General features: G+C 39.1%; 1 protein-coding gene across 1 annotated transcript in view; it reads right to left on the bottom strand.

Moving 5' to 3' along the window:
- Positions 1 to 12,733, bottom strand: part of ntrk3b (neurotrophic tyrosine kinase, receptor, type 3b) — a 420,803-nt gene that overhangs the window by 60,044 nt on the left and 348,026 nt on the right. The window contains exon 13 of the mRNA XM_041788625.1: positions 9,172 to 9,302. Coding sequence (XP_041644559.1) covers positions 9,172 to 9,302 — 131 coding nt within the window. The remainder of the gene's footprint in view (positions 1 to 9,171; positions 9,303 to 12,733) is intronic.

The following is a 12,733-nucleotide window of genomic DNA, read 5'->3' as shown; positions in this document are numbered from 1 at the left end:
CTGAAATAAGTTTTCTTAAACACTTAGTAACTGACAGGGACATGAACAATGTTGGAGCATTGCTTGTACCAGATGGTCTGCTAAAACGTAGCTACTGGCAGGACAGGCAGGACCAGATAGATTATGATGTTGTAATGATGAGTTGCTAAATGAAACTGCTGTTACTCTGTGGCCCCTTTATTGAAAGAAGTTTGTCAAGCTTTGCAGATAAAAAACGATGCATTCCATCTTTCACCACTCCCAAAACATGACAATTCTTGTGGGATGACTTCCAAGTTCATTCAAAGCTGAGATTGAATCTACACCAGGCGTCACATCCACCAACACAAGGGCAAAAACATGATGGCTTAACAGTGGGCATTAAAGAGGGAGCAACACTTCTTCCTTTTTGCCTCATCCGACCTCGTATTTTTTTGTGTATCGATATACTGGGTGCTTATCAGTCGATGTGTACAGTGGAGACGCTTAAAAGTATTTTCATATACCAACGGGAGCCCATCACAAACGTTTGGGAACCACTGCTGTAGAGAGTGCTGTTCCTGAATGTGCTAAATCAGTGTGGCCACTAAATATGCTCACATTTTGGTAAGAAGTGAACTTGACAATTCAAGTTTCAATTCAGTATTGGGCACATGAGCCTTCTTCCCTTGTGTGTTCTTAAGTTGAATTTATGTTACAGTGAAATCATTCCACTACATCCTCCAATGCTTTCTGGGCCTAAAAGGTATCAACACTTCCAGTATTCTTTCACAGTTAAAGCACTTTTTGATTACATGTGTTTTCACAAAATGAAGCTTAGCGATTGATCATGCAGGACATAATCCTAGCCATGATAGCTGACAGTCAGCTGATCATAATCATCACCTCCTAGCTCCCACAGCCAATCACAGCTCTTTCTCTCAATGCACGAGTATCTAAATGTTACATACTTCTCACTAATCCCTGCTTGCATTAATGCTGCACCACACTGCTGCTGCTGGTAAAGCTTAACATCCTCCACCCCAGCCTCCTCCTTTACAGCATAAAGCTTGTTGCACCCTCATACTGAGATTAATGCTACTATATCAGCTACTTTTGAACTAATTTTAATGTACTCAGTATGCATTGTCATTAATATATCCATCTATTTTGGGGTTTCTAGCAATGTGCTCCCTGGAAAGTCAAAGCATGCAGCTTCACTAACTCAAGGAGCATCTTTTGAGCAGAGCCTTCATTAAGCGGCCAGTGCCAATCTGTGTTGGAGTGAGTGAAAGTTGGTCAGTGGTAGCTGCATCTCAAGGAAATTTACGTTCAAGTCGGGTAGTTTAGGCCCTTGACAAAAGAAACTCACCCTGCTCAACTCTGTTCACCCACTCTCATCTCAACTGGCACTACCCACCCAGCAACAATTATTTGAAAAGACGTTAAAAAACTTCTCCACTTGCATCTAAACAACACCTAGATTTAATTGAAAAGTGAAAGGTGAAAAGCTGTAATCAACTCGTCATTGAAAAAAACGTCTCTATAAAGACGTTGCTCTAATATGGTCATATTTTAAACAACTATTATTGGGCTAAATTTGGAACAAATCAGACGAACAAAACAAAGCCCAATTTTCTATGACTATCTTTTGCCTAAATTAAGGCTATGATGGACTGAATAGATCTGAAAAAAAAAAAAAAAAAAAAAAAAAAAATCTAAATGACGTTGGGTGTTTGGTGGGTATTGACCAGTTTATCCAGGTGCAATGTGCTGCAGATGGAGACACAGAACACTGCCTGCTCCAGCTTACTGACTTGATGTGACAGATAGCTGACTTTTTTGGACAGGTTCTGCAGTTTTCATGAGTGATGGTCTTGTTTTTTTGTTATTTTTTCCTTGCATGAACTAAAAGATTTTTGGGGTATTTTCTTTTTTAACAGAAATGAATTAAGGGACATTGGGGATTTTTTTGTTTTTGTTTTTGTTTTTGCAGTTTCATTCAGTGGTTGAGCAGTTGTCATTTAATATTGAAACTGCTCTGGGATAGGTGTAATTTAAATCTGGGATAGGTCTAATGTAGATGTAAATCACCAACACATGTCTGTCGCAAGATGAAATACTTATGGAAAACATGGGGTTGGCTTCATGTTTCAAAAGTGAAAAAGAACTTATCAGGTGATTTATAAACTCAGAAAATATTTTCCAAAAGTGTTCCTTATAAAAACAGTATACTTTTGGCTGTAACCTGTACAGCCACGCAGGGATGTCAGAAAGGAAAAGAGAAGAAAAGAAGGATGTGGAACATCTAAGAATTCAGGGAGTGAGGCTGAGGAAGAAAATGTTAGCCAGAGGTCTAAGGTTACTGATCCAATTTGCACATGTGTTATGAAATCACATCTTGGGAGGACTTATTCACTTTGCCTTACAAGGGACGAGCCATTTCTATAGGTGGGCCTGCTGCCATCCACATATGATCATCTCTGCTAATAAAATGCCAAGACCTTGATGTCAGATAACCAAACTGATGGTCTCAGTAGGAGGGCTGTCTCCACTTCTCTTACTCAGTCAATCAGCTGGTTATGCAATGATGATGCCGGTGGCTGCAGTACCATGGCCGGCCCAGCATGGTAGCAGTAATGATGTGAATATCAGGCCGGGTCGGGCCTCAGAGTATCACTTCTTTGTTTGGCTGGCAGAAGGATTTAGAGCAGCTTAAAGGCAGGTTAGGTCAGAGCTGGTGCGGGGTGTCACCCGTCTGAGGGCTCAGTAGATTTATGAGGGCAGAGCGTGATATCTACTGCAGCTTCAGGGCTCAGCGACATATTATAGTCTGCTTAAGCTAACTGCTCAACACTTATGTAAACACAACTCTTATCTACATAGGAGATGAATTACAATTTGAGGTTGCGACTTAAACTTCTGTGTTTTAGCTCTATATTTGTATTGCTTTATATATAATAATATGGGAAATGCTTAATTTAATTGCATTTGCTTCTTTTTTTAAATCATTTTTTGTGTTGCTTCTCTTTCTTTAATTCCAGTGTGGTGCTTCATTCCCTGAGCCTGAGAAGCTTTTACTATTTGAACTGTTATTTTAGATAAAGGCCAAAGTCAACACACAGCTGCTCTTTCATTCAACCATCTTTGGCTTTTATACAGATAAAACAAATGTGACAAACACAAGACAAGGCAACAAATGAGCTCTCAAAAATGCTTTAGAAATATTTGGAAACTGTTTACATCCTGCATAGCATCCATCCTGGGTGATCTTTTAACAAGTTGGCAGCACTCACAGACACATATTTATACTTTGCACCAACAAAACAGAACTTAAGACCAGAAACTGCTTCACTATTTTACCCGCAAACAAGCTCAAGAAATCATAATGTTTGCTTAATCAGTGTTTACCTATAAGGAGCTTTAGGGGACGTTCAAACAACCAAACCAGTGTAGATAATGCATCCCAGACCACATCTGTTCATGGTCTGAGCTGTCAGATCCAGAGATGTAGTGGGACAGCAATTCAGCAAAGGGCTTTGTGATGGAAAGACCCTCAGATTAAGTAGAGAAAAACAGTATTTCATGAAACTTACCGATTGTACACTCATGAAAATTCAGCACCTCTCCACACACTTGGAACATAAATATATATAACTCAGTCATAACAGGCATGTCTAAATTCATGCATATTATGGTTGTCAAGACATTTTTGTTGGTGTCTTTCCCCCTGTTCCTCCATTTCCTCAATATCACCACAGGCTTATCTTTGTTCTGTTTTAAGATGTGATATTTACGCCCCTGTGACATTTTACCTTCACTATGAACATCACAGAGGTGTCATGAGGGGGCAAAGTGATCCCCCATCTGTGCAGGGCTTTGGAGGTACAGTCTTTAAAGAAGTAAGACTGGATCCACTGAGCCAGCAGGGGATCGCAGTGTTGGATGGCTATATGTGAAGCCTATCTGGAGCTTTCACTGTGCCAGGCTCTCCTGTGCTCCTTTGCTGCTCTAAGGCAGCGAGAACTAACAAATGGGGACAACAAATATCTCCTGGATCCAATATGAATGTCTAAAGGCAGGGGTGTCAAAAATGTTTTCCAAGGTTAGGATATGTATGAATATGGGAAAATGGCATGTTAATGGCTGACAAGATAAATAGCTGATTATTGTTGAGAATTTTTGGGCAGCCAATCAGATTCTAGGGCTCCTTGTGGCAAAGTAAGGTGGTACTGATGGCTCATCTTCACATTCAGGCACAAAACAAGAGCAAACTGCATAAAGCTGCAAAAGCTTCAAGATGATTAGACTATGTTTTGTGGATTGGACCTTGAGACGGAGCAGATATGAAATCAGCACAAGTCCTGCTTCTATTTTCTGCAGTATTGCTTTTGTTTTATTCACCAGAGCTTTGTGAATATCATTAATATCATGGTTGTCAATATGTTTATGTTGCCATCTTAATTCAGTCATGATAAAAGAATGTCAATGAATTCTTATCAAGATGTTTGTTTACAGAATCAACACAACAGTACTACCCTGTTGCAACAAAGAAATAGAATGCAGGTAAAAACAAGTTTTATATTAATTTGAAATTTTTCATTTTATTTTTAGCATTTGCTGCATGCCAGTTACAAATGCACCATGGGCCTCACTCGGCCCCTGGACTGTAGTTTGGACACCCCAGTCTTAAGGTGTAATTGTTAATGTGCCATCACAGAAATACGCCTAATATACCTCCCTAGTCTGTCCCCCTGGGTCCAACCCATGATCCAGCCTCCTCATCAGTGGCCTGTTCTAGTCAGTTTCACACATTTAGTCTCATATTGTGCCAAAACTTTGTGCTTTTTAATCTTTAGAGATTCACCACCCCACACTTTCTTTCTTTCCTCCCTTTTCTCTGATTTAACATGATTTTTCTTCACAAATCCAAACACTTTTGGTTCATGTCAGGAGCCTGCATGAGTCCATCAGATTTCAACTAAAACATGGATGAGTCCAAATTGGGAGACCCCCAGTATCTAAAGTATTTGGCCCAGTCTCAAAGGCATTGTACTGCTCTTGCTGGGCCTGATTGGCTTGTGTGATGACAACCCAGGGACTAAACACAAGTGATATCAGAAACTGAAAAACAGAGACTCTATGACCACTGGCCAGCACAGCCTGGACTGGTTTGGCCATTTGGGGATCTTTCCAAACCTCCTGATGGCCATCCTGCCCCTGATCAGATCTCAATCCATCCTCAGGATGCGTGGGAGTGCACCTCCTGAGACCTGTGCTTTCATTTGTCATGCATTTTTGATATACCCTACTTATTTGGGATATGGAGGACCTGATAAATATAACAACTAAACATTATATCTCAAAAACAAGTGGTTTTAAAAGAGTACATTTTACTGTATAACACAGTAAAGACATAATTGTGTAACATAATATACACAATGATGTCTTAACCTGACATGTCAGATGAATGTGTTTCACACATCCATCTGGAAAACCGTCGCTATACAGTGTTTAGGAAAGGACAGAGCCTTTGAAAAAAACTCGGAGGGTGATTGGGTGAAACATTCTTTCAGTCACATCTCTACGGGCCAATCAGAGCAACAAAACACATGACGTTGTTGACACTACCATGGTGCGCATGCGCAGCTACCAAGGAGTAAACTCCATATAGAACTGCATAACGCGAAACATGGTGACTGTAGACGTGTCAGTGCACAACTTTTGTTGTTTTTGAAAAGGAAACAACTCACTGCTGTCCTTTGTTCTTCTTTCTTGTTTCTTCCTTTAACGATTTTCTGATAAAACTGGTGCTTTAGCAGCATCCACGCTAATCTCTTCCGCCATAACGGCACCGGCTTCTTCTTGCTGCTTGCTTACATCACGACTCTGCTGCCCTGAAAGTACTGCCCCTCTACGCTGATTGGTCCTGTCACTTTCTAACCGGGCCCAAACGGTTCAGACGGGAGCTTTGCAAGATGGATTCGACAGTGGGTAACAGGGAAACAGGTGTATCTATCTGCTTTGCAAGGTTTGGCAATTCTACCAAAGTGGTACAAAAACAGAGTTAAACATATCCTAAAAGAAACTAAGTATTTCATTTCCTAAATTCCTTTTAAGCATGTATATTGATAAACATTCAAGGATCACACTTCTGCAATTTTTTCACTTAAATCTTGATTTGTATTTTTACAGTTACATACATTTTTTTGTCTTTCAAATTGTCACTAACAGAACAAAACACACACATTTATGTGTGTTTCTGTGATGATGGGCTGTCTGAATGTTTTGCTGCTGTAACAAAGCAATTTCCTGCAAAGGATTAATAAAGATTCTGTCTTTTCTTTTAAAGAAAATAAAGGAATATATTTTTATAAAAAACTTTTTTTGTATTATTTTTGGAGCGTTTCTCTGTTTGAATCATTTTTGTTATAAAGGGCATAAATTTTTTTAAGATGACTTCAAAGTTTTAACAGTAATCTAACTAAATAACATCAAAACATCATAATTAGTTATTTATTATTTTATCATTACTGTGAAATAATGTCATGTTTCGGTAGTGACAGCACTCATTTGGTGGTTACAGCAAGGTTATTGTAAAAAAAAAAAAAAAAAAGAAAATCCATACTTTAATTTTTCTTTTTAAGTATACCAAAGATGTATTGAAATGCAACAGAAAAAAATGAATATATATATATATATATATATATATATACTCATAAAATTTGATTTACAGGTTTAGGTTTGGGACTCCCACTTCACAATGAAAAGTTCCCTGTAAATGACTTTTAAACATACAGCAGATTTAGCTGAAGGCTACCTGAAATATTTTTTTGTGTTTCATGAGCTAATAGCTGAACATTACTTGGTGTATAAGACAAAACAATTTTATGCTTTTGTTTTTGTTTCTGGACAACAGATTGCACCATTTTGGAAGAATGGCCCCCATAAAACTTATGTGAGTACCTAAACAAGGCTGTGCTGCAAAACAATTGTAAATAATACATCACAGCTTCTGAACGCACTTTTTGTCTGCAGGAATTTTTTTTTGTTTGTTTGTTTGTTTGTTTTTTTTTTTTTTTTTTTTACATAGCTCTGTAATACGCCCTGTAAATGTATCCCATACAAAAATAAAAATTAATGCAGACTAATTCGTACCACATACAATTAGCATGTAAACTCATTTTTACGTATAAACTGTCAGTTTCTTTCCAAAATCTGCTTAAGTTATATTTCCTCAATTCTACACCAGTATAAATTCCCAGTATTCACAGTGCTTATTGTTTAGAGGTGTTTCTGTAGATAAAACTTGTCAAATTTGCAGCCATATCAAACTGCTAACATTGCCAAACATAAATAACCTAGTTTAAATCATTTGAATGGAAGCCATCTTTAACGGACACTGATAAATTTAATGTGCTTTGGCGATCACAAGAGGGGAGATAAAGTGTCCTCAAATGGGGCTAACAGGTCTAAGTTCAGTAAAATTAATACTGATGGTGCAGGGGACTCAAAATGTCATGTCTTCATATGAGGATGCTGGGATGTTGGAGGTAAAGCCTTACCACTTGTTATCACATTACAAGCTTGATGCTGATGCAAGGTGCAGTCAGCTTCCTGTTTGCCGATCAAGCTTTACACTTATCAGTTTGATGTAAGAATAGTGTAAATCTGTAACCTGAAAGCTTCAATAGGAAACGTTTGAGAAAAGGCAGAGGCTTTGAAAAATCCTCGGGGTATGATTGGGTCAATGTTCTGTCTGTCACATCTCTACGGGCCAATCAGAGCAACAAAGCACGAGACGTTGCTGCTAGCAAGCTGCGCATGCGCAGCTACTGAGGAATCACGTGAAACATGGCGACTAGAGACATGTAAGTACTCGACTTTTGTTGTTTTTGAAAAGAAAACACCTCACCGCTATTCTTTGTTCTTCTTTTAATGAAGAAATGTCGTCAAGTTCTGATAAAACTGGCGCTTTAGCAGCATCCACGCTAATCTCTTCCTCCAAAACCGCACCAGCTCTTGCTGCTGCTTGTTTACATCACGACTCTGCTGCGCCTGAATGTACTGCCCCTCTTAGCTGATCGGTTGTGTCACTTTCTAACTGGGCCCAAAGAGTTCAGTTGGGAACTTTCCAAGATGGATTCACCAGTGAAAAACAAGGAAACGGGGTTATCCATCTGCTTTTCAAGGTTAGTAAATCTGTCAGTTTAACTAAAACAAATTGATAAACAGGTTTTTGAAAATGACATCACCCAGCATCTGCATCGCAAAATGCTGCCAAAAAGGCCTGGCTGTGCTCTTTACAACTTGTAAGGTGTTCAAAGTGTAAAAATTTAAACTTTCTTCATTCTTAAGCTACTTTTGTGTCCCAAAAGTAGTGAGATATTCAGGCAAAACAAAGTTTAAAGGTCACATATTATGCAAAATACACCTTTTCGGGGTTTCTAGGTTTTTGTAGGCTTTTCTAGAAAATCTCCCCCTCTGTTTCTCAACCTTTCAGAAAATGTATGCTGAAACAAGTCGTTCTCAGATTTCCCCTCATGATGTCATGTGGAGAGTTAGCCCCGCCCTCAGGTTCAGTCGGCCCTCCCTGCTTAGAAGAAAGTTCCGCCCTGATCCTGAGAGGAGGATCAGGAGAGCCACATCCATTAAGCCACATTTCCTGAGAAATGGATATATTTTTCAGCAACAAACTTCACAGTTGTTTTGGGGACCTCTGAGACCAATATAAACTTGTCTTAAAAGGGTAAAAAATATGACCTTTAAAACAAAATGCTAGGAGATATGGATGCAGGAAGGGAATTAAAAACAACATCTGTTTAAAGTCTGCATGAGCTGTTCTTGTATGGCCCACTTTCACAAAGTGTTCCAGCTTGGTTCAGTACAGTTTTAATGTGATTTATCACATTAAACTCTGATCTTACCCATGCTTCCTCAGCTGAGTAAAATGTGACAATGACTGCCTCACACCAGGTACAATCTTTTAAACTGTGGTAAAAATCACTTATTTGTAAAGTATATAAATCATATATATGGGGTATTGCTGATGATAATAGCAGTGCAGATGTCTGTTTTAAGTTCTAATTTTCCTCCATTCCCATTTATTTCTAATGGCCCCACTACCTGACCCTAGATGGGCATTCAGGATCACATAATCACAAACAACCTATAGCATGCATGCACAAACACTGCAGCACAGTGAAGACGTACCTTGACTGCCACCAGCATCTTGTCCTTGGTGGGACACAGGTTGTAGCACTCTGCGAGGAAAACTTTCCCAAATGCTCCTTCACCCAGCTCCCTCTTCAGGATGATGTCCCTCCTCTTTATGTGCTGAACAACTAAATCAGAGAGAAAGAGAGGGACAGGAGTCATTATTAAAGATCTTTCTGCACATACTGGTGCAGAAAACAATGTTTTATTGCAAAAAAAAAAAAGGGTTAGAGGTTTAAACCCCTAAATAAAACATTTGTCATTAACCTTTAAAATGGATTGAACAAACACAAAGGAGGAGGACACAAGATGAAGGATATGAGAAGGTAAAGCCCGATGGTGCAGGAGAGAAGACAAAGAGAGACAGAGACACTGGCAGCTGTGTGCTGCTCTGTTGGTGCAGCTTCTTTGTGCTATTTTAAATTCAAGTCGAGATCCCAAGTTTCTACAGATACAGTACCAAATATGTCAAGCTCAATTACAAAGACGTGCGTATGAACTGATGCACCAGATCTCTGAAATTCTCAGTTTGATGTAATGGTGAAACCCTTTTGAATATTTAAATACTGCTTTTAATATAATCTGCAGCAAAGTTCTGACTGAAGCACTTACAGAATGTGTGATAATGTCAAATGTAAAAAAAAGGCTTTTCATCTCATTTTGAAGCTTCTTAAAGAGGGAATATGGGGAACATTAGCTTTTAAGTGAATCTAAATTTAAAGCACAAATACACTGCAAGATGAAAATGGACCTGCTGTGCTAGACAGTATTCTTTGGTTGTACCCTACTGCTGGCACTGAAAACAACAAGGAGAGGTTTACTAATGAGAACTGAATGTAATTCTGTGTGAGGGAATAAAACAAAAACTTTGCAAGGTGAGAAAAACAGTCCCGTTGTCTGTCCTTTCATCCTATTTTTTTCTTAATCGCGCCCTTCAACAGGAACATTTAATAGCTGTGTGACTTTTTATCTATTTTGGAAAATGTGCCCTTAAACTTTTCTCCCTCCTTTCTGGTATTGTTTGCCATGTCTGTGATGTAGTCTTCTGTTGTAAAACTGCAGAAAAGTAATGAATCTTGCAGGTTGACAACATTCATGAAGGTAGAATTGTACAAGGGGAGTGAAACAGGTAACAAGGATGTGGAAGATATCAGTTGGTAAATTTTCACCTGCCAGGCTCTGTATGAAGGCAGGTGTAGGAGTAGCTGGCTCATCAACAGAGCAGCTCTTCATGCCTGACTCTAAATAAAACATGGCAGCTTGAAAGTTTACCATGAAAACTCCAGGCTTCTATAAATGTGCACACATACACCCACTTGTGTATTTATACACAGTCTCTAGCTACAGCATGTTTAGGTAAAGAGAAGGGCACTATATGAGTGCTTAACACCAGCATTTAGCTCCATCTGCTGTAAAATATGAATGAAGGGTAGTGACCATGAACCGCTTAGTAAGAGGAAATAAAACACTAAGTGAGGGACCAAAACAAAGTTACTAAATATTTAACCAAATCATAAATAAAAAAATCTATCTAAATGTCAGCATTTACCCTATGTATGTATACTTTGAGAGTCCTCAGATGGGAACAACATAACCAGTGTACCACTGAATTATTTAAAGGGAAACTTCAACAATTTGGCAAATTCACCTATTTCCATAATCCCTATAGTCTTAGGAGTAGGTTCGTTACCTTTAGTTGTCGGTGCAAGCTGTTTTTAGATTGGCGGGGATGAGATGCGAGCTGCTCAGCTAACGCTACGGAGACATTATGTTATTTCCGGCTTTCCCTCATCAAACTCATCAAATACACAATCCAACAACTCAAAAACTCTCTTGTGGACAAGTTGTGACCTGCACATTCACCCTGTAAGGCTGTTTCTTTGCACTATGTGGCCCCACACTTCATGAATATCGTAAACACGACACATTGCTCTTGAAGGGACTGTAACAATATTGCAATAAACCACAAACAAACTATAGAGCTGCTGATTTTAAAATGATAATTCCACCAATCCAATACATTTCCCTCAAATGTAACAGTTGTTACATTTTCAGGAACTTGTGACATTCATAGGGAGATGAAAAATTTTAGTTTTTGCAACTGTAATACCTTACCAAAAATGTGAAATGAAACTGAAAAATGTTTGTGGTCATTGTTGTTAGTTAATCTCATACACCTGTCAAAGGGTTTGAGTCAACTCATTAGTAAATACCACAGGCTTAGGCAGAGGGGATCAAAACATGCCCAACAACACTCCTGAGTAAGTTATAAAACCATACAAAAACACTCTGTGCCCATCTGTGTGCTCATTCTTCAACTTTCTGAGTCATTGTCTCCTGCTCTCTACAACACACAGGCAGATTTATCATTCCTCGTCAGTACGGCGCACTGTTTTGAGGCACGTATACATCTTGTTTAAATCGATGTTTTTGTTTTGTCTACTTTTTGCATTTGCAAAATGCCTCTTGTTATGAGGACGTCTGCAGCAGTCCATCTTTCTTCTTTCATAAGCCTCGTGGTTCAGCACCATGGACAGTTCAGTGCAGGCTGGTACTGCTTCTGTTCAACAGCTGTACAAACATCACATAAAAGATACCAGTAAAATAAATAGATTTAAATGAATAAATAAGTAAACACATAAATAAAGGGTTGAATAGATAAATGAATTATATTTTTGAGTTGGAAATGTAACAAAAGGTAACATAACAGGATGTTAGCGATTACCTTGAGGTTGCTCTCAACCACAGAAATTTGCAAAGACTGAAGTGAAAAAAGGGCAGGTGTCTTAAAGCATCCAAAAGCCTTGGGGATTTTACTTGTTTTTTCATGTCTTTATTAAAAAGTCAGAATATCCTCATCAGAGTTGCCCGTTAATCCATCCATTTTACATACCGCTTATCCTGTTGGGGGCCAGCTGTCATCGGGCGAGAGGCGGGGTACACCCTGGATTGGTCGGCAGTCAATCACAGGGCTGACATATAGAGATAAGCAACCAGGTGTGCTCACACTCACACCTACGGCCAATTTAGAGTCCTCAATTAACCTAACAAAGCATGTCTTTGGTGGTGGGAGGACGCTGGAGAACCCAGAGAGCACAGGGAGAACATGCAAACTCCACACAGAAAGGTCCTGACTGAAAAGCAGACCAGGGACCTTCTTGCTGTGAGGCAACAGCACTAACCCCTGAGCCACTGTGCAGCCCCCATCAGAGTTGCATTTAATAGGAAACAAAACAAAGAGGCATTTGCAAGTTGGCTACCCTTTTTCTTTTCATCATCTCATTTGGTCATCACACGGGTCATGTATTAAGCTGTAGCTTTAGGATAAGCCTTTTCAGTGTTAGGGTAGGAGACACCAATGAGCCATTGAAAAAATAGGTTTTTGTATTTCAAGCTGTCTAAACTTTCCTTGTACAAAATGTGCACTACAAAGACTACCAAGGGGACCTAAGTATTTGATGAGTACGGGCATCCAAACAGCAACATGTCTCTAATGTCATCTGGGTTGGGGTGGGACAGACATTGGGATTTCTCATGTAAAATGTCTTCAGTGACTCTT

The sequence above is a fragment of the Cheilinus undulatus genome, linkage group 1, assembly GCF_018320785.1.
Source record: "Cheilinus undulatus linkage group 1, ASM1832078v1, whole genome shotgun sequence".
Taxonomy (NCBI): Eukaryota; Metazoa; Chordata; class Actinopteri; order Labriformes; family Labridae; genus Cheilinus; species Cheilinus undulatus.
The sequence above is the reverse complement of the archived record's forward strand: the minus strand, read 5'-3'. Positions and strand labels throughout refer to the sequence as shown.